The sequence below is a fragment of the Phallusia mammillata genome, chromosome 6 (genome assembly GCF_965637545.1).
Source record: "Phallusia mammillata chromosome 6, kaPhaMamm4.hap1.1, whole genome shotgun sequence".
In the NCBI taxonomy this organism is placed as follows: Eukaryota; Metazoa; Chordata; class Ascidiacea; order Phlebobranchia; family Ascidiidae; genus Phallusia; species Phallusia mammillata.
In genome coordinates, this window is record NC_137257.1 from 15,986,119 (window position 1) to 16,006,202 (window position 20,084).

The window sequence follows — 20,084 nt, forward strand, 5'->3', positions numbered from 1 at the left end:
TTAATCCGGCACTGCTATAGGCAGGGTTGCCATCGACATGAAACCAAAAATAAGGACAACCGCGAAAAATTAACTTTTCATACGAAACGAAACAAACGTTTTTGAAAAAATATTTGCATGTATACGAGCCATGACATATCATATGCAATAATTGGACCAGAAACAATCTGTTCCAGCAACTCCTTGTTTATAAAGAATACTTCGTGCATCTCGTGACAGCTCAGTTCTAGGTTTACTTTTACTGATGGCAGGGATTTGACTGTCATTTCACTAAGTTTGTTCCGTGTAATTGTTGAAAATAAGACAAAATAAGGACGCAAGTCAAAAAGAAGGACATTTCTTAGAAATAAGGACAATAAACGTTACTAAGACATAACCCTTCAAAATAAGGACAAATCTTAGAAATAAGGACGGTATGGCAACCCTGGCTATAGGGCCTTAAAGTCAAGACAAGGCCTAATTTTTAAATACGTTCCACAAGAACACCAGTAACGTTTATAAGTGTGAAATTTGTCAAAAATGTTTAGAAATCACATTGATAATTAGGACAGGGCGCGCATACAAATGTAACTAAAATCTAGAAAAGTTTTGAACTTTAGCATACCGTCGCTTGCGTCTGGAAGCAAGTCCATGTGGTAAAGCTGTTCGATTTTATCAAGATATCTCAAAGACTTGTTATTCTTGTCTCCCTGTTGTGTCAGGTTTCGTGGAGTTGATGTTGTGTGAGTTCGATGTTTCGCGATCCGTTGTACACCAGCTGAGGGCAATAATTGCTTTTATTAGAGTAATATACATCTAAAGCAGCGGTTCCCAAACTGGGGTCCGTGAGGCAATTTTGGGGGGACCGCGAAGCGGTTTAAGTAATTCTATAATCTTATTTGGCGTCAGTTTGTGCCACTAAATCAGTTTAAATCAACGTAGAATTGAGAATCGACTGTCTCCATTGCTAAACAATTGCCTTTATTGAATGACAACTATCAAAAAATGCAATTGTTCGCGCACAATCGTAATGTTTTTGTCCTGTGTGTGATGTCACATGCTGTCTTTGGATAATTGTTATGCGCAATTTTGCATTACTAGCTAAAATCCTGCAATTAACTTTCGGTTGTGTGAAATACACATTTAGGCTTAAGGACCGCGAGCCCTCGAAATAATGGCGAAGGGACCGTTTTGAAAAAAATATGAAAAAATTTGGGAGCCACTGATCTAAAGTTTAAAATATTTAGGTGGAACATGCACTCCTTGGTCGGTTTAAGTTGGTTTTAATTGACTTTTGAAGCTTAAATTAGGCTTGCGACGAGTGTGTGGTATATGCCATGGTATTACGGAAAAGTACATTCCCGCAATGACCCACTTATATCAGGTATACAGCGCTTTCGAAAGCGACGATCACATTACGTTGGTAATTAAAAGCAAATGGCACATACGTTTTTGCAAAAACTATATTATTGCCCACATAAAGCACTAAAATGCCTTAGAGATGCAACAAATACCTGAAAATAGTCATCAATAGGCGCTGAAAGTTACCTATCACCCCACATATAAGTGAAAAGATATGTATTAATATATATGCATATATATATGTAGGCCTATGTAGTACTGGGTTTTGGGTTATTACATAGATTCCCAAAAAAATGATCAGAATAAAAGAAATGAAATTTGCCGAGTTGTAGTTTGAAATTCCGGTATGGTGCAACAAACTTAAATCCTACTACTTACGGGTATGCCGTGACGTGTTAGATTGTAAGGATTGTCGGCTGCTGCATCTGCTTGTGCTGGGGGTTACTGAACAAGCAGCACTTCGTATATCACTTGTTAGCGCACTGAACATGACACCAATCAGTGATTCAACCCCTGCTTTGTCTGCAATTATAAACATTTTCATGTAAACACTGCGCTGGCACAATGTTTGCTGTTATGTTACTGTTTAAAACCTTGAATATTTTTATAACTAATCAGTATCACTAAGCTATGCACGAAAACAAAAAAACATTGTTTTGTTGACCACCTTACCCTTTGAGCTCTTGGGAGAAAGTAACAATTCCCTCACGCTTCCAATGTTCAGTGCACTGGCTGCCCTTCGATCAATAGAATCCTCAAAATTGCTGTTCCATGTATCATCAAATTCGTTTTCCTCTTCCATAATTTCCGTGGTCAAATTTAACCCCACATTAGCCTCCCCGCCATCATCACAGCTCAAATCAATTTTATCTACACTACTACCTTCATCCATGCCCAGTCCAAGCAGATAGGTACTCCTGGATATTCAAATATCTCCGATCATAACAATATGTTAGCGACAAGTACTATTAATGATACTTGCCAACCGAACTACCAAATCGGCGCGCCTGTCTCTCCAAGGCTAATAAGCGGTAATAATTAAAAATTAACGTAATGTTGTGGTAACAACCAGATTTTCACAATTAAGTAGGTTTCCAGTATGCTTTGCGATTTGTAGCGGTGATTTTAAAAATTAGTTAAACGTAACTTTACCTATATTGTACAGTTGTACACTAATGTTCAACGTTTTAATAAATGTTGGCAAAACTAATTTCGCGGTTTATACTGACGCTTGCAACTATGCCCTCTACGAACATAATAATGTAAACATAACTGTGATAAACATACGACATTACACTTCACCAAAAGTACAGCTGCCAAGTAGCCCTTTAAAACCATTCGTTTCGCAGTCACCCGGCTGACAAATATAGTTCGAGCAAACAATGCGGCATTGTCATGGCATTGTTACGATGGCCTTTAAGGCCAAAATACCTGTGCCAAGCATTCCAACCCTTGCCTTCAGTCATTATTTATAATTCCTCTGATAATTTTACATTGTACATAACACACTCTTGACATTTTACAATGTAAAAAAGCTATGGTTTGCAACGAGTTAGTATTAGAACAACTGCCGAAGCTTGTCGCCTGGACATAGAATCTTAAGAGTAAACAATAAGGTTTTGTTGACTAAAACAGACTTGACAATCTATCAAAATAGTTCTTGCTAAACCTGAACTAAATGTCACCTAATTACAAAAGCATTGATTAAGAATAAATTGACATAGTTCTGTTGACATGTATTTATTAACTTGCAGTAACTGGCACGTACTGCTCAACGATCTTTGCCATCTTATTGTTTGCGAAATGTAACTATTTTCGCCGAACGCAATCCACTATTCGCAATTTATTCTTAGTAACTTCAAACACACTCTCACGTGGGACTACGGTGCGTTGTGACGAAACAATGGATGTGGAACAGATCTATTACAAACGGTCGGTAACCCTTTCAGGCCATAATATTGATCTAATTAAAGTGTGTAACAAAATGGGGATTGTATTTCGAAGTCGTCTACACTTTTGGCCAGCCACTGTTTACAGTTCAGGGCAGGTCTGGCCTTGGTCAACTTGTTTGTTGTTAGTGTGCGGACTTACGCGTGTGCTATGAAACGGAACGACAAACGTTGTATAATTCCAATTTGTTGAAAAGATGATCATTGAATTGTATTGCGCCAAATCAAGCAAAACTACATTAATGGAAAGTTGGAATAACTCTTGCAAATATAAGGGAAAAGCCAAAAAGCGTAACCAATATAGCGCTAGTCACAAAAAAATGAAAAATAATGATATTTGTGTATACCAGGTGTATGTCCATACGCCAAATTAAAACGCAATTTGTAAAGGCATATTTGCATTCATTAATTACACTTTTTTGTTCGAGAAATGTAAACAAAATTAGGCCGTGAGCCGGTTTGTCATTACACTTGCGTAACTTGATAAGCCGATGTTTGCTGTGGTCGCATACTTTTGAAAAATTGCCAACATGGCTGCCACCAAAGATTTCGAGTGGATCTGTTTCGAACACAGAAGAGAAAGAATATCGCAACCCCCTGTAACACAATATTGTTCGGTCAATGTTGTATATTTTAATATTGTAGTCCAGCACTAATTCTTTTCAAAAAAATTACAAGAGGTAAAAAACCATAGGTCGTTGTTTAACATTTACTTTTGTGATTATAAATTGCCGTAAGAAACTTTTTTGTAGTATTTAATGCTCTCACTCTCAATATTTATAAGTGTGTCTGTTTAGATACCGTAGCCTACTAGCATTTGTCGTCGCCACTACATATTTTAAAACGCACTGGGGTAAAACTATAGATACTTATGTCGTGGTTGGGGATAAAATTATGCCATTACCATGCAACAAAACAATACTTTAAAGTGGCATGTTGTGCTAATCGTATGTGTTCGGTCGTATTGAATGTAAACCTGACTATAGGAAACTTTTACCTGGAGACTGTTGAGAATTGAGAACAAGTAACTGAAAACCGATACAACAGTGGCATCAGTGGAAAGGAATAAAGGAAGGGAGAAAATCCAAGTCAGACCTAAGAGCGCTGAAACTGACGTAGCTTTGATGACGTGTTCACGAGAGCCTTCTTTGGCCTTAGTTGAATGAACCTTAATAAAACAAAAATAATCGTTAACTTTGGAAGTAGAGATAACGCCTAATAAGGGTTTTAAGTAGAGGAAAAGTATGACGTACCAGCAGACGTCATCATTTAGCCGCTAGATTCTAGCGTGATGACGTAACACTAGATTATGTCATTATCCTTATTATGTCATTACTAGATTATGTCATTTTATTAAAAAGTAATGTAATTTTATTGGAAAAGCACCTATTTTGTAGTCACAATGCGAACTACAAGAAAATTTAAATTTATCTTCACATAATATAAACCTTACCCTTCGGCGCCCCCATGTGATCGAGCGCACAACAGCCCCGTAGATGAAACAGTTGACAATAAAAATGATGCCTATTTCACCAAGGAACGATGAAATTAATGTGTATCCGTGAAGCCAACAAAAGCTTTCATGTATGTATGTGGATTCAACGATTGCACCGTTGTCTGTCGAAACATAAATTACTATACTTGTCAGTGCTTTAGCGGTGCTTGACACCAGAATAGGTCTTTTTAATTTATGTCGTTGATCAATTTCCTCTCCAACAATGTTTATGTACATGTATCTTTGGATTAGGCCGCTTAAAAAATCCGAATACTTTTGAGTTACTGTTAAAAGCTATAGGCAAGATTTCAGCTTCTACCGACCTGGATCAGGGTAAAATCCGCTGTTTGTAGAATCGAAAAATCCCACAGTAACCCCTAGAGTTATTGACACCGTAATCGTTGGTATAGTATAACAAGCAATTGCTGATTTGAGAATAAAGTGATCCCCGATCCCTCCGAACCTCACAACAAAATTTCTTCATAAAAAATAAACAATTACATTTGTGACGTCACATGACGTCATACAATCGTCACCAAAGCCCCTTTCAAATGATTTACAAACCTGTACATTGCAATACCCTCAATAAACATCCACAACCAAGCGGCAAGCAGGAAGTAATGGGTACCTGCAGCGACGATAATACAAACTGTTCCTTCATAGATTCGGTCCGAACCAATGAGAAACACAAGGTAAGCAGTCCCTAAACAACTACAGAGGTGGATATGAATTGGTCCAGGTTTAGAGTTCCGTAGTTTGCTAAGACAAAGCAGGAATGCCATTACATAAAATTTATTTTGTAAAACACGAATGTGATTTGGAATGAACTGAAAATGTCATACTATGTACATTTAAGTACGCTATTGCTTTGAACTTGGTAATAGCTGATGTTCTTAAATCAATTTTTACTTACGGAAAGTGAATATAAATGTACGAGGTGAAAAAGAATCCCAAAATAGAAAGTGAACACCCAATTTTCCCAATCAAATCTAAGCCCAGGTCGGAAGGAATGTAATGTAACCTCTAAAAAAACACAAAGTTGGCATTTTAGAGGCAATAATTTAATGCATGGAAAGATTAGATCATCCAAATGTAATGAAACATAATCATGATCTTGTACAAAACAATCTAAAGCACGCTTAGTATACGATGTTTCAACATAAGCAACAGTTTAAATTTATAGATTTTATGGTAATATATGCAACAATTAAATTTTAACTGACCTTTACAAACACTTGTATATAGTTTAACCACAATTTAAAAACTACTGCACGGATACAAAGCGCTAACATTATTTGATAGTTGATACTTACCACGATGAGAGCAAAGTTACTTAAATGCGTGCACTGGCATTCAGGAGGATCAGATCCTTCGACCAGCGAACACCCTTCAGATGACCAGACGGACTCATTTACATTCCAAAACGAACAACTAATAAATCGGTATTGCTAAAAACAAAACAATGTTTGCTTTTTGGTAAGTTCTATGAATGCAGAAGTCTGGGAAGTTACGTTCGTAGAGTTTGCTGATCTTAACGGTGTGACATATTGAAGGGGTGTTCGTTCCAAATCACCAAGCACGTCCTTGTCAGACACAATCACGCTCACAACCTAAACAAGCGAAAAATGTTAAGATGCAAAAACAACAACTTATACCGTAATTTATTTAGGCCGATAGCATTGCTCACAGTGATCACCATAGTGCTATCTCAAACCGTTTATGAATCTTATAACACATTAAAATTTAATGGGAACCTTGTTTGTATGGTTTGTGAAAAAAGTTAATTCAGCTGTAGACAGTGGCATGTTTCGACCAATAAGGTCTTATCGGTGCAGCTGGTTACGACAATAAGTTTATCGCAAAAAATCCACTAACACTATAACTCACGTCAGCCGCACATTTAGCTAAATATCGTTAGGTAGCAAAAAGCACAATGACACCTATTGAAAACGATATCTCTACACAAAAATGATGACGGTTAGGTCTATTTAAGTTGAATTAGGGTTTTATTGTCATAAACTCAATAAAACCAACCTCAAACCCAGTTCCTAATATAAAAAAATTACTTTATTCAACTCTCATTCAACTCTTTTTGCCACCTATCGAAAATTAGCTTAACTTGGGGCTGACGTGAGTTATGTTATGATGTTATATATTAGATCTACAGAGGTAATTTGGCTGAAAGAAAATTGCAAGATAATTTATTTCCAAACAAATACAAAATCAGAGCTTTAGCCTATAAAGCCAATTTGGGAGGGTTATTTGACAATACAGTCTCTTTGTTTTACTAAACAGCAACCAACCAATTCCACGTTTTAGCTACTAACCTTTTCCACTTGAAAGTCTGAAGGAAAGAACACATCATCCTCATAGCTGATAAACGATACTCTGCGATCGGAAGCTGATTTATTCGATGAATCAATGCTAACTGGTAATCGAACTGTTACGGCTTCTGTTATGTTTGTTGAATTCATAACAGTCGAACTGTCAAATTTCGCTACTGAGTCTCCAGCTGTTATCCGCAAAACCTAGTTATACAACTTTTGTTAAAGGAAAGGGTAAACTAAATTTGATTTACTTCAAATGTAAATAAAAATCTTTGCAAAACAAGTAGTAGTTATTCAATAAAGTAGCTGCCTTAGGCAAAACCCTACTCATTTGCATTTCGTTTTTTAATAAAAATTGATTTACAGCATCACGCTTTACAAGACATTAAATAACATAACTAACATACGCATTCGGGTCCTAAAAATCAACTTGACAAAAATGTATGTTTTATATACCTCAACAGCAATATTGTTTGAGCTTGTAGCAAATCTTATTTCATCTGCAGGTAGTTGCACATTATCAGCAAACGATGAAATGGCCCGCACCAGTGCTGTACTTCTTTGTGGTGGAAGCATATTTGGCGATTCAACATTACTATCGTGAATTTCATCAACAACTTGTAACACGTTTGTCAATGAGATTTGGCTGACCTTGCATAAACAAAATATAAAACAAAACTTGTTGGCTATTTTTATGAAAACTATTCAACACAGTAATAGCTTATAACCAAGTGAAAACAGTACCCGTTTTTGTGTATACTTAACCATACCCACCGATTGTTCGTTGGACATTAACAAGCAAAAGCATCTGTCATACTCATTGTATGCCTTTAAATGAATTGCCAAATTATTATTTTTTCTCAGGAGCATCTATGGCGGGTATATGTTTCGTTTTCGTTAATTGAAAAACGCCTTATCCGGTTCAAGTGCCTAATTTCGTTAGTTTGAAAGATCGTATTTTATTGAAGACTCCCAACGTTTTACTTCAAAAATGTTTAAAACTAAATGACACATTAAAATGCACAAATACCTTTCTGTCAAAATTTTAAAGAGAAACAATTCTTCAAATCGACCACGAAATATTGATTTGGTACAATATAGCGTTTAATTCATTCCGTCACTGGAGTTTGCATAAAAACCTATTGTTATCCATATTTCGTTTGCCGTTAAGCACTAACCTCGTCTGTTGTCGATATTGTGGCCAAAATAGAAACAATTCTTTCGATATTTGGCACGTTTCTTATCATTGAACGGTTTCGAGACAGTTGTACAATATCGGTTGTAATTCGTTCAACAAACGAGGATCGAAAAGAGTTCATTTCGCGAATCTGAAATTTTTCAATGTTTGTTTATTATTTACATGCGATTTAGGTAAACATTTGTAAGATTTTTTTCAATATATGTGATAACATGGTGCCAAAAGCAAGTGATTTGGGCTCTAATATTTGGATTTAGGATTATGACTATTTTTAAGCCTTTGTTTTCAATACTATATCCAGTGCTGGATTAAGGGTCTGCTGGCCTGTAGTCACATTTATGGACCGAAAATCAGGGTTGCCAACTAAAAAATTAGAAATATCAGTCTTGCAAAATCATTAAAAGTGGCCTGGATTTTGCCTAATGGTTAATCCAGCACTGATCTTATCCAAAGTATTGTTCAGTACTGCGAATTTTAAATTTCTACTGGTAGTTATGTGTAGGTTACCCCTTTTCAAGTTACTGTGTTGGTGGATCTTTATTTCTCACCTGTTCTTCAACAGCGTTTAAATCGAACGTGGGTCTTGTTTCTGGCGATTCAAAAAGTCCAGTTGTGGCCATTGGTGGGTTTGTTGATTGGAAGGTTACTGTTGATACGCTCGAATCCGTCACGATATCTTTTGTTGTCGTAAAAGCTGTTCCTAGCGGTTTGTTCTGTTTTGTTGTTGGCGTAACGGATGGCGTGGTGACTAAAAGTTAAGTCATTTTGATTCAGGCTGTTGTATGCTTACATTTGACAGCGGTAAGTCAATTACTAATAGTGCATGGTGTAAAAAGATACAAAATGTAGTCGTTTTGCGATGTAGTTGCCATACTGCAATTTTTCACTTTTTACTGACACTCTCTTTATATGGCGATAATAACTTTTTAATAATAATAGGAGCGTCCTAAATTTTAGGCTTTTTCACGATTTTTTTAGCTTTTAATGTAGGGTGTTTGTTTCTAAATAAGTTATAAAAAACAAAAGTTTACAAAATCCGGTACATTTAACAGAGTATATTGCAGAGTATATTGTAAATTCCGGACACAGATTTTACGCCCGAATTCCGGACATGTTCGGGAAATTCCGGACGTCTGTAACCCTGTTTTAATGGAAATATAGTATTTGTTTGTATTGTTTTAATGGCCCACCTGTTTTAAAGTTAGGCAACTCACAGATCACTTTTCGTTTAGACCTGCATGAAATATCATCCCATACAGCTTTTAAGCCGATATATATTCCACGTCTGTATGCCACAAAAGCGCAATCAAATTTCTGACCCATCGCCGCATTCTCTAGATTTCCCCAAGCCGAAAATGTGATAGGTTCGCCACTGTACACTGAAAGCCAAATGCCCTCAAACTTTTCGTCCGATATGCCAAGCCAAAAGCCTTCACTTAAATCGTCTGCATTCAAGTCTTCGAGTGTTTCACGAAGAAAGTCATTTTCTTTTTGATCACTTACAACCAAGACTCTTCTGCCTCTTTCGCGACAATGGGACATTGCCTGCTTAAAAGTTACGGATCTTGTATTGTACACGACGTAACGTTGTTGAGACAAGATTTCGCGGGCCCCAAATTCAAACCCGAACCCAAATTGAGGCAAGTTTCCATCTAAAATACGTACACAAAACGTCAATTTAATCTGTTCTGCTTTGCCTACTGGTAAAAGCACTTACTTTGGACTGCCCTAGAAAGGCTTTTCACGCTTGTTGTATTTTGTGCAAATGTACTGCAGCAACAGAGCATTAAAAGCAAAACTGCCTGGTAGATACTCCACCAAAATTGTTCTGAATTTTTATAACAATGCATTTTATGTTAAACACACACCGACTGTGACTGTTCTTACACTTCATGAAGCAATGTGCCTTATTCACCAAAGGAAAATGACGTCACGCAGTTTGTGCACAAAAATGTGTTTCATGGATTCGACTTTGAACCTTTAATGATTTTTAATGACCATAATTTAGTACGGACGTTGGGTATTTTTTTGTTTACGTTTGTACGTTTTGCAAAGTTGGACTTGCAAAAAATCACAAAAAGATGAACAAGGAGCCAAACGTGCACAGTACGAAGCGGTGGCGTGTGTATGAAACACTACCCAGTAAACTGAAGGGTTTTGTAAGACATACACAATAGCCAAGTAACCCTAACGCTTCTACTGTTACATGATAGAATATTTGAAGGTAAGCAAACCAGCAGAGTTTTCCAGTCAGTGTACCCAGCCCGAATCATGTACATCCTGTTTGCTGGTAAACACAGACAACACGGTGTATAAGACCTAAAAACTGTAACGAATAAGACCAAAAACATATGTTTTTTGTGGTACCAAGGTTAAAAATCACATAATACTATTTGAACGCTCTGCTGTTAGGTGGTGGATTGTCAAGTTGGCAGGCACAAGTGGTTTTGTTCAATTGCTATTGTTGTGTGGTCTTGTTCAAACAATCCAGTGCTGTAACTACCCTCCCAATTGTGCTTATGCCACATGCCTGCCCGCAAATACCTACAGCTTTCACACCAGCCTTAGTTCTACATTAACACAAGGTAAAATGCCTGTTTTTAGTTTGTGTTCATGTCAATTTTTAGCATGGTTACTGTATTTTTATTGCATTACACCTAGTATTTATACATAATCTGTTACTGCCTTGCATAATATCAAGTTTATAGAGCTCTTCTGGCAAATGTATTTAGTATTTACAATGGGATTGTTTTAAAATATTTCTTTTATACTTTAAAAAATCTGCCCAATTTTTGAAAGCATCACATTGGAATGATTTAACATTTCTGTTTTCACAAATATACACTAAATGAAACTATATTTATTTATTCCAAAACTTTTTACACATAAAAACAACATAACAGCATAAGGTATCATTTATAACACACTGAACGGAATGAAGCAATTGGTACAATATTCCCCCCAAACAAAACACCCCAAATAAAAAATCTGCAAAACATGTCCCAAAATGGAGGCACTGTTAAAAATTACACAGGTTTTCTGCCACAAAATAAAGTGTTAATGAATACACACATGCCTTGCCATACAAAACCATAGTTTGGCATTGCTAGTAACAAAACATAAATTTGTTCGCAACCTTACAAAATAGTGTTTAGTTAAGCATGCATGATTCATATGTCGGAACCATGTATTTGATGTTAATGAATGCGTCTTCCCCTCCATGTTTTTCAAATGCCTCCAAAGTCTCCTGAATCAAGTCTCCAATATTTTCTCTTTTCTGTTGACTATAATCAATTCCATCACCACTATTCACTGCACACAAGAAAAAATGTTTTTAAAAGCTGCGATTGAACATCAGGCAACGTTAGCACATGGTTCACGAAAAAGAGGGGACTTTTTATTGTATTGCATTGTGTTCATTAAGCAGTTTGAAGGGTCTATCTAATCTGGCCCTGAATGAACCTCACCATAAGGTGCATTTAGGATGGGAAAGTTAACATTTATTACAACTTTATATTAGGTAATTTTCTTTTAACACTGCTTTTACAAACATTAAATGCACAAACACTTGAAACTGTATAAAAATTAAAAACCATAAGTTTTCCTATGCTTTGTAGACCCTGTGACTTGTTTTTTGATTTTATGGCCATAGGTGATAAACTATATTTCAGCTGTGCAAACTTGATTTGTTTTTGTTGCAGTTTTTATCACTTACAGTTGTTGTTCTTGAAAATGTTGAGGATGGGCAGAATTTGTCTGTAGTAGGGAACAAGAGCCTCACCCACCATGTCAGCAGAAACCACAAGATGTTGCAAAACCTTTAGTGTGGTGCAAATTACAGGACGGTTTCTGGTGTTTAGGGCATCTGAAAAAGAAGCAATACAGTACAAAAAATATCCAATACATTTATTTACTACACATTCAGCACTACAAAACAAACAAAAAGTGAGTAAAAATGTCACAGATATCTTTATATACCATGATGGTAAACAGACAATAAAACGTATTTTTATTTTGCAGTTCTACTTGACAAAGATTCGGTACGAAACATTAGACATTGAAAAATAATAAAAAAGAAAACTGTGGATGCTTAATGGTTTATATTGGTTCACCAAAACTTACTTTTGATAGGAATGATCAGTTGTGGAATGACTGGCAAAATTTTAGATCCACCATGCTCAAGCATATCATGGACACCTTGTCGGGCAAAGAATTCATATGGGTGGACAGTTTCGCAGAGGCCATCATAAAATAATGGGAGGTAGTGATGATAGTCCAGCTTCTCAATTTCAACCTAACAAATAAAATTTTGTAACAAAAGCCTAATCATCTATATTAAGTTGTGCAAAGTAAGTGGAAATTGGATCAAATGGATTACACAAGGCTGTAGTGAAGAGCAACAAAGGTAGGATACAAGTAAAACCACTGCTAAGCAATAAGTTTATTTGTCATACTTTCCATGCTATCCTGTTCCCCTTGGTATCATGCTCCAGAGCAATGGGAAAATCACCTCGCTCATAGAACTTCCTGAACGCTGTTGGTTTCGCTGGTCGTGATTTGAAAGCATCAGCTGCTGGTGGCCCTTTTACCTGAAGTCATATCATAATTATTTGACTTTGTTTTAATTTAAATGATGTTTGTTGACATCTTCAGGTAGGTCACTGTTTAAATCATGTTGGTTTTGCAGATTCCTCCAAACATTATTGAAATCGGCTACCAACTATTTGATGCCTTTAAAACATCAAATTTGATGCAGGGACCAAGGCATAAAAAACTTTATTTTTGTTGTGAAATTGTCCGAGGCATAGGTTAAGTTCCAGTTTGACACTGTTACAATTGGTACATACCTTTGAATTCTTCATGTAGGACTGCAATGAAAATCCCTGTGAGCGACATTGCTTATGTACCGCAGTAGAAGACATTTTGGATGTCAAATTTACCCCAACCCCAATTTGACTTAAAACCTTACTTCTGTTGAGTAAAAAAGGGCAGTTGCATTTTCATGTCAACAAAAATATCCCTTCCAGGGAACTTATACTTAAACACATTTGAACATACATAGATTCACACAGTTGTGAGAGTACTTCAGTATTTTAAAGCATCACAGTTCACATAGCAAACACAGCGCTATATAAATGTTACAAATACATGAAGGTAGGTTACAAGGCCTAATCCTGTGGGTAGTCTATTAAAGTTTCGTTAGCAAAATTAACATTTAAAAATATACCTATGACACTGCACAATTGAAACCTTTAAAGTCTGATTCATTAAAACTATTGTTACTATACACAGAGAAAATAAAATATTCAAGAAAAAATTATATCGGTATGTTTGGAAAAGAACATTATGTTGCCTACAAAAATACTTTCACCATCGGCACCTGGTATTTGCCCTTTGTTCAACAATACGGGGATTGTTTATAGTGTTAGAGATAGAAAATCAATACGAATCACCTGCCTTTTAACATTACTAACCGTCAGCTGCCCACGCTAAATTGCCTTAAACAGTCGAAATATTCATTTATTGCTCAACAACTAGTACTCGGTAACTTTGTAAGACGAGTACTGTAAGCAACGGAGCGCACTGTTGCTATGCGACCGTTTACTTTGTAAGGGTCAAAGGTGAAACGACAATTTTTATTTTCAAAAAGGGTAACAAGTTTTATTCTTCCGCACAAACTTACCTGCGGAATAGAATTTTCATGTACGTTCAACTGTATTGCTATTAGGTAATTATAGATTACTTGCTCTAAAATAGGACCTTTCACTGTCCTTGAATACACTTGACCAGTTATAGTCGTTAAAAAACCACCCGAAAAAAACTCGCTAGTGTCTACTTCACAAAATATTGCTTTCTGCAGTACGAGGTATGAAACCAGTGCCAGGGTGCCTTTCTATCACACGAACACATTTTCTTATCTTGTATTATCACGTAGGCTACGATAAATGCATTGCGGTGTTGGAAAACGAGACTGTTACAAATGTGACAACAAGAAAAGGTTTAAAAAACGAGGCAGTCTTTGCCTTTCTTCAGTTATGCACGCATATTGCCATCACTGCCGTTTAAGTCAAAGGCCACTTGTTCTTCACAGTGGTAACCTTTGTGGCCGACACCTCGATGGTCACTGGGTATCGAATATTTATTCACAGCGGAATGCCATCTAAACAATAGAATAGATTTGTATTAGCTTTAAACAGAATACATAATCAGTAGCTTTATAAAGTATTACAGCTCAGACAATGAATGAATTATTCTCGATATAGGCTACTTAATTCAACACTGGTTCACCCTTTGTTGTAAATCTTATTTAAGGCGGATTTAAGTTTTATGTATTACACTAACATAGAATAAAAAAAAAACATCACCAGGATTTCGTGGAAAAACGGCTTAACATTCCAGAAAAAGCGTATGGTTAAAAATTACCTCTTGCTACCTTTATCGCACTTTGGAAAACAACGAAATAGGATGTAAAAAATTTATTGATAATTATTTTTGATTAAAAGAAGTCTTTCACCAGCTAGTAATGACTTTGACAGTATAAATAAACATACTTGACGCTGGTTTGGTAATCTTCGGCTTCTCCACAGTTTCGCAGGAACGTCCAGTAAGCGATAAGCTTTGAACGGTTGAGATACCCCACCATAACGCTGACCAATGCAAGTACAGTTCCACAAATTATAATAAAAGCAAGTTGGGCTGGAGTAAGTTTGAATTCTTTCACACCCCAATCGCTGTGACAGTAATGAATTTGTAGCTCATCCAGTCGCGCCAGCGTCAAACCTTAACACAAAAACAAAAGTTTAGAAAAACCTATTTTAAGTCGTTTGAATTAGTTACGAATTTTATCAATGACGTAATTTTAAAGACGTCATTTATTAATTTATGACGTCATGTATAACTCGCATGCCAATCCCCCTTGTTCCACCCTATACGTCACTGGTGTTACCGAGCAGACAGCGGTAGGTAGGAATAGTCTGGTAGGTAATGAAGCGTGCACTCGTAACGAAGTCGTATTGATTAGTGCATTACATGCCATTTGTACAAAGCAGCACATAAATAATAGAAGGGCCAAGAAACTCAAAGGACCCTTTGTGGCTTATGCCGTGTGTTACAACCTACAATAGCTACGCCTCAAAGGCGCTTTGGCCAAATTACATTTGAACATTTTTTGCATAGTTTTATGGTCGGACACTTAATGCAAAGCTTGTCTTATTGTTTCTGAACAATTTGTACCTATATTAAGTATCTGGTCCACTTAAGCATAGAGTATTTAGAGAAGCGTTGTCAAAAACTTTAAACAATTTTTTAGTTTCTCCCAAATGCGTTCGGATGTAAATTATATGCTAAAATTGACGAACCGCACACATTTGGCATTTCAATTTAATGATAAATTAACAAAAAAGTATTCATCACTGTGATTGGCCCTGAGATCTCATACTTCACGTGATATAAAAGCAATTTGTAAACGGGTAGACAAAAAAACGATATGTGCTTTCCAATCTAAATATTGTTGCCATTGACAAACAATTTATTGCATTTTCCACAAAATTTATTTTACTAAAACGTATACATATATTTACGTATTTTTACTATTACAGACCCAGTTGCTTTAATAATATACCGTTGCAGAATTGCAAGCGGGTCCGAACCCGGCACGAACCCAAAAGTATAAGCCCGAAACCCGGCGAATCGTTTTTATGTTTAAAAGTTTGATTGACAGGTCTATAATCAAGAAGAAATGCACAATGGGCAATAATAGACAATGGCCTATGCAAGACATTTCATAGCCAAAACCCAACCCCAAATCTGGGCCGACTTACAATTCCGTACCATCATAAACACCGCCAGGTATGTCTGCCTTGGAAACCTCTTTTGCATTAAAAGCAAGTTACCTTTCAAAGGAGACGGTTTGTCGCAAGCCAGCTTTTTCCAGTCGGTGATAATCGCTTTTCCGCTGCTCTCAAACAGAAAATGCATGGCAGTTTTAATGCTGCAACTGCAATCCATAGGGTTGCCCCCTAACAGTAACTTTACTTGTGGTAGATTGATGTCATTGCCCAGAAGACGATAGATCGGTGTCCTACTGCGGTGTTTTGTCCAAATCGTTTGCGAATGATGCAGTATTTCGTCGCTAAAACCGGTAATGTTGTTGTACGTCACATCAACCAAGATTTTTCGAATAGAATCGATAACGTCCACTAGAGGCGCTGGAGTGTCCGCATTGCTTGAATTGGGAGCAAGCTTGTTCCGATATGATTTAGACTCAGATTGTTTGTCAAAAAGTGCCCACAGCTTCAGTAAGGTTTCTTGATTAAAATTGTTGTGTGAAAAGCTTAGAAGTTCAATTGGCGAGTTTTTCAGAACGTTTTGCAGTACAGCAACATTTGGTATTCGTAAACTGTTATTGCCCAACATCAATCGTTGAAGATTTGGGAAATTTAGCGTTTCACGACCGGGTAGATAAAGACCACCGACCTTAATGCCCGTAACTAGTCCAGCCTGAAAAACTCTCCATATCGTTTTTGGTATTTCTCGACTAGCAACGACATTTATCAAGCTCAGGTCTTGTAAACTCCACGCAACCGGCCACAGGAAAGAATTGTAAAAAGCGCGGACAAACGGATTTCCATTCAGAGATAAAACTGTCAAGTTTTTAAAGAATGCAAACGCATCTTTGTCTATAAACTTTATCCCGTTGTTGCTTAGGTCCAGAAAATGAACTTGTCTGAATGATTTTAAACTTTCTGCATACAAAGTGTCATTGGGCACACGATTGTTTGTATAAGTTAGCGCAGTTGTCCAAGTTGGCAGATTTGGGAGGGCTAAGCGACCCCCCGAGCATGTAACCTCTGAGCAGTTGAAAGAACACGAGCACTTGGGTGGACAGTTAGCCGGACGATATGTTGTGAAATCAGGAAGTTCTGTGGCGGTGTTTGAGTTGGTGACGGCTGTAAAAACTGAAAGCAAAATATATAAACTGCTCTTTATTTCGAAACAAATATATGAACACTGTGTCGAATAAGCACCGAAGGCTCTTGCATTTATAAACAAACTCAAAAAGCTGAGTAAAGGGTATGTGGTGCCCATACCATGTAATGTCTATACCAGGGGTTCCCAAACTTTTTTGGTCTGTGGCCCAAATGTCTATTGAATAGCGATTCGTGGCCCACCATGTGCTGTAAATTTGGGCACAAACAAAAAAATTCAAAAACAGGCGAAATGTTTTCTAGTAATTTATTTTAATGAGATACATGCTCCTGAAATTTGGCTACAAGATTCGGAATTCTTTGCAAAAATTATGTTTTTCAAAACAAAGCGCATAACATCTACAGTATAACAAAACAGTAGAATCTGTTCCAATGGCTCTGTGGCCCATTGAAAATGTCTTGGTGGCCTAGTACTGGGCCATGGCCCACAGTTGGGGAACCACTGGTCTATACAGTATGAATTTTTGTGACCTATTAAACCTATCACAAACCACAGCGAAGCAGTTAGGTGGCTGCGTACAAGTACATACCGTTGTGCAAGGGAATATACCATCAAAAAGTGTGGTGAACCAACATGGTAACAATAAGTGTAAAGAGATATAAATGCTTGCTACAGGGTTTTATTGGGTCCCAATCTAGTCGGCGTTAACCCGAGATGCTAGGCCTAAATGAAGTATTACTAATGTGTATAACATGGTAATAACTAAAAAGACTAATACATGTTCCATATCACTACTTAGACAATTCACAAACTTACAACTTGTGGCGTTGGCAGGACTTAAAACCTCGGTAACTGTAGTGGTCTGTTTTGCAGTTGAAGTTTTCAGCATTGCAGGCAATACTCCAGTTGTAAAAAGAAACAACAACCATCTAAGAGTCATGATCCTTGCCTACATCCAGTCCAGCAGTTTCATGCATTTCGTTACACCGACGATTTAAACGTACACCACACTCAGCATATTTCTCCAGACACCTTAGCGACCTGTTAACATGTAAAGATGAAACTTTACGTGAACTATATGCATGACTTGGAAATCACGCTCTTAACATTGCGATGACCAATCAACACCTCGTTAAGCTTGCGAACTTTGACTGACCCTGATGATGCAGTGGTTATATAACAAGTCTATTTAGTGCTACACTAAAGCCCCAGAATCAACCATTGAATGATGGTGTATAGAGAAGTCAGATCTTATTTCTCGAAGGCTATATGATAAATCTCATCTCTGCCGTGCGTCTATGCCGTGATCGAATTCCCCCAGGGAACTCGCGGTCAATTTTTGAAGCCTTGTTTCACGCTGCCTAACATGAACAAGCCAATTAATTGATTTTCGCCAAGTAACAGGTCTTACCCTTATTAAGAAAGTCATGTGTCCCTGTGGTGATGACCACCGTCAAAATCGATAACAACCTGTTAGCGCGTAACACCCCTAAGCTTTCAGTCAACGCAGTGTCCTGACATTATGAACTCTGATAATTACGAAGGCACGTTGCTGTCTTCTGTAAGGGCTGTAAATTAAAATCTGTGTAGCTGGGTCTAAACAACTAAATCTTCAGAGATATTGATGGCGTTCTGTTGACACTTGGTATATTGGCACTTAATCTTTTGTCTTTTATAATTGGACTTAGCTCCCTTGGTGAAAGGCTATCAATTTGGGAACTATTACATTAAGAGACATGCATACAACTTTGACAAAAAAACGTCTACCTTTTTCGCCTGAGTTACCAAACACAATAGTTGAATAAAATATTGGAAACACGAAAACGTATCAAACAGCTCACTGAATAGATGTTTGCAAAATTTGATGGTTAACGTTTATAAAACCAAAATACTCTAATACTAAGCGCAGATCTTCAGCAATCAACTTTAACTAAACTAACGAGACTCAACTGTGAGGAATAACAGCTGACTTTTATGACCCGATTGCACAACGTCTCCCAATGTCACTGACTTGTTGATCTACTTGTTTTTAAAGTGGTGGACTATAACGCAGTTAAAAACGTACTACATTGATACAAACAAAATTGTCAGTGCAGTTTGAAGCAAAAAATCAAAAATATTCTAAAATTTATGTTTTTATTTTTGGTTAAAACTTATAAAATTAACTTACTTAAATAAACTGTTGCTGCAAGGCATAATATATGAACTAAAATTACCCTGATGAATTAAGGCGACCTGAATGAGGACGTCGAAACGTCAATTAAAAGAATACCCTATATTTTTCATAAATACATTATTTAGCTAATAAACTTACTTAATTTGTTTGTTTTTGCAAAAACAAAGAAAACCCAACCCCCTCAAACCCAAAAATCGTTTTAGGTAATTTTTTGATTGGGAAAATTATGCACTCATCTTTCCAAACCAATCATTCTTTTTTTAACAATAACAGACTTCCAAATGCTTTCTTTCAGTTCTCTGTATTTGCATTTAAGAAATTTTGCAATCTAATATTAGCAAACGTCAAGCTATAAAACTGTTGAGCAATTCCAAACGTAGCATCCCAAAGTCTGTAACTACAAGCTTCAGTTGTAAAATTCTACTAAGTTGTCTCAACTCTAAATCATGAACTATTTACGCTATTTACAACACGAAAAAAGGAATTTGCTTCACTTTCGGTCAGGTAGAACCCTTGCTTGTGTTTTTTACGACCACAGAGGTCTTGTCTAACGACCTTTTCTTTTAATATTTCATGAAGTGCTACGTGTCGAGTCTCGCTTCGTTTCTGTTCATAACATTCTCCCATTTAACGAACCAGCAAACTGCACTACACTTTGTTAATTACCAAA

General features: G+C 36.8%; 2 protein-coding genes and 1 long non-coding RNA gene across 3 annotated transcripts; 1 reads left to right on the forward strand and 2 right to left on the reverse strand.

The window, feature by feature from the left end:
* Positions 1-10,234: 10,234 nt before the first annotated feature.
* LOC145232551 (uncharacterized) lies at positions 10,235-12,395 on the forward strand. The gene is made up of 4 exons (XR_013860914.1): positions 10,235-10,534; positions 10,723-10,895; positions 12,012-12,255; positions 12,331-12,395. It is a non-coding gene; the product is annotated as an uncharacterized LOC145232551 (long non-coding RNA).
* LOC145232550 (parkin coregulated gene protein-like) lies at positions 11,155-13,447 on the reverse strand. Its single transcript, XM_080097195.1, has 5 exons — positions 13,158-13,447; positions 12,765-12,899; positions 12,433-12,604; positions 12,026-12,175; positions 11,155-11,622 (listed from the first exon to the last, which is right to left on the reverse strand). Exons 1-5 carry the CDS (start codon positions 13,230-13,232, stop codon positions 11,462-11,464), a joined length of 693 nt encoding a protein of 230 aa, XP_079953321.1. The 5' UTR covers positions 13,233-13,447; the 3' UTR covers positions 11,155-11,461.
* A 770-nt stretch (positions 13,448-14,217) lies between these two features.
* On the reverse strand, positions 14,218-18,324 carry LOC145232549 (uncharacterized). The gene is made up of 4 exons (XM_080097194.1): positions 18,055-18,324; positions 16,203-17,267; positions 14,862-15,090; positions 14,218-14,470 (listed from the first exon to the last, which is right to left on the reverse strand). Exons 1-4 carry the CDS (start codon positions 18,176-18,178, stop codon positions 14,344-14,346), a joined length of 1,545 nt encoding a protein of 514 aa, XP_079953320.1. The 5' UTR covers positions 18,179-18,324; the 3' UTR covers positions 14,218-14,343.
* Positions 18,325-20,084: the final 1,760 nt, after the last annotated feature.

Excerpts from the sequence above, each read along its gene's own strand:
- LOC145232550 (XM_080097195.1), bottom strand. The coding sequence starts at position 13,232 with ATGTCTTCTACTGCGGTACATAAGCAATGTCGCTCACAGGGATTTTCA. Across the intron at positions 12,176-12,432 it reads ACTGATCATTCCTATCAAAA|ATGCCCTAAACACCAGAAAC; the intron begins GTAAGTTTTGGT and ends CTTCTTTTTCAG. Across the intron at positions 11,623-12,025 it reads CATTTTCAAGAACAACAACT|TGAATAGTGGTGATGGAATT; the intron begins GTAAGTGATAAA and ends TCTTGTGTGCAG.
- LOC145232549 (XM_080097194.1), bottom strand. The coding sequence starts at position 18,178 with ATGACTCTTAGATGGTTGTTGTTTCTTTTTACAACTGGAGTATTGCCT. Across the intron at positions 17,268-18,054 it reads TCCTGCCAACGCCACAAGTT|TTTTTACAGCCGTCACCAAC; the intron begins GTAAGTTTGTGA and ends TTTTGCTTTCAG. Across the intron at positions 15,091-16,202 it reads CAAACCGTCTCCTTTGAAAG|GTTTGACGCTGGCGCGACTG; the intron begins GTAACTTGCTTT and ends TTTTGTGTTAAG.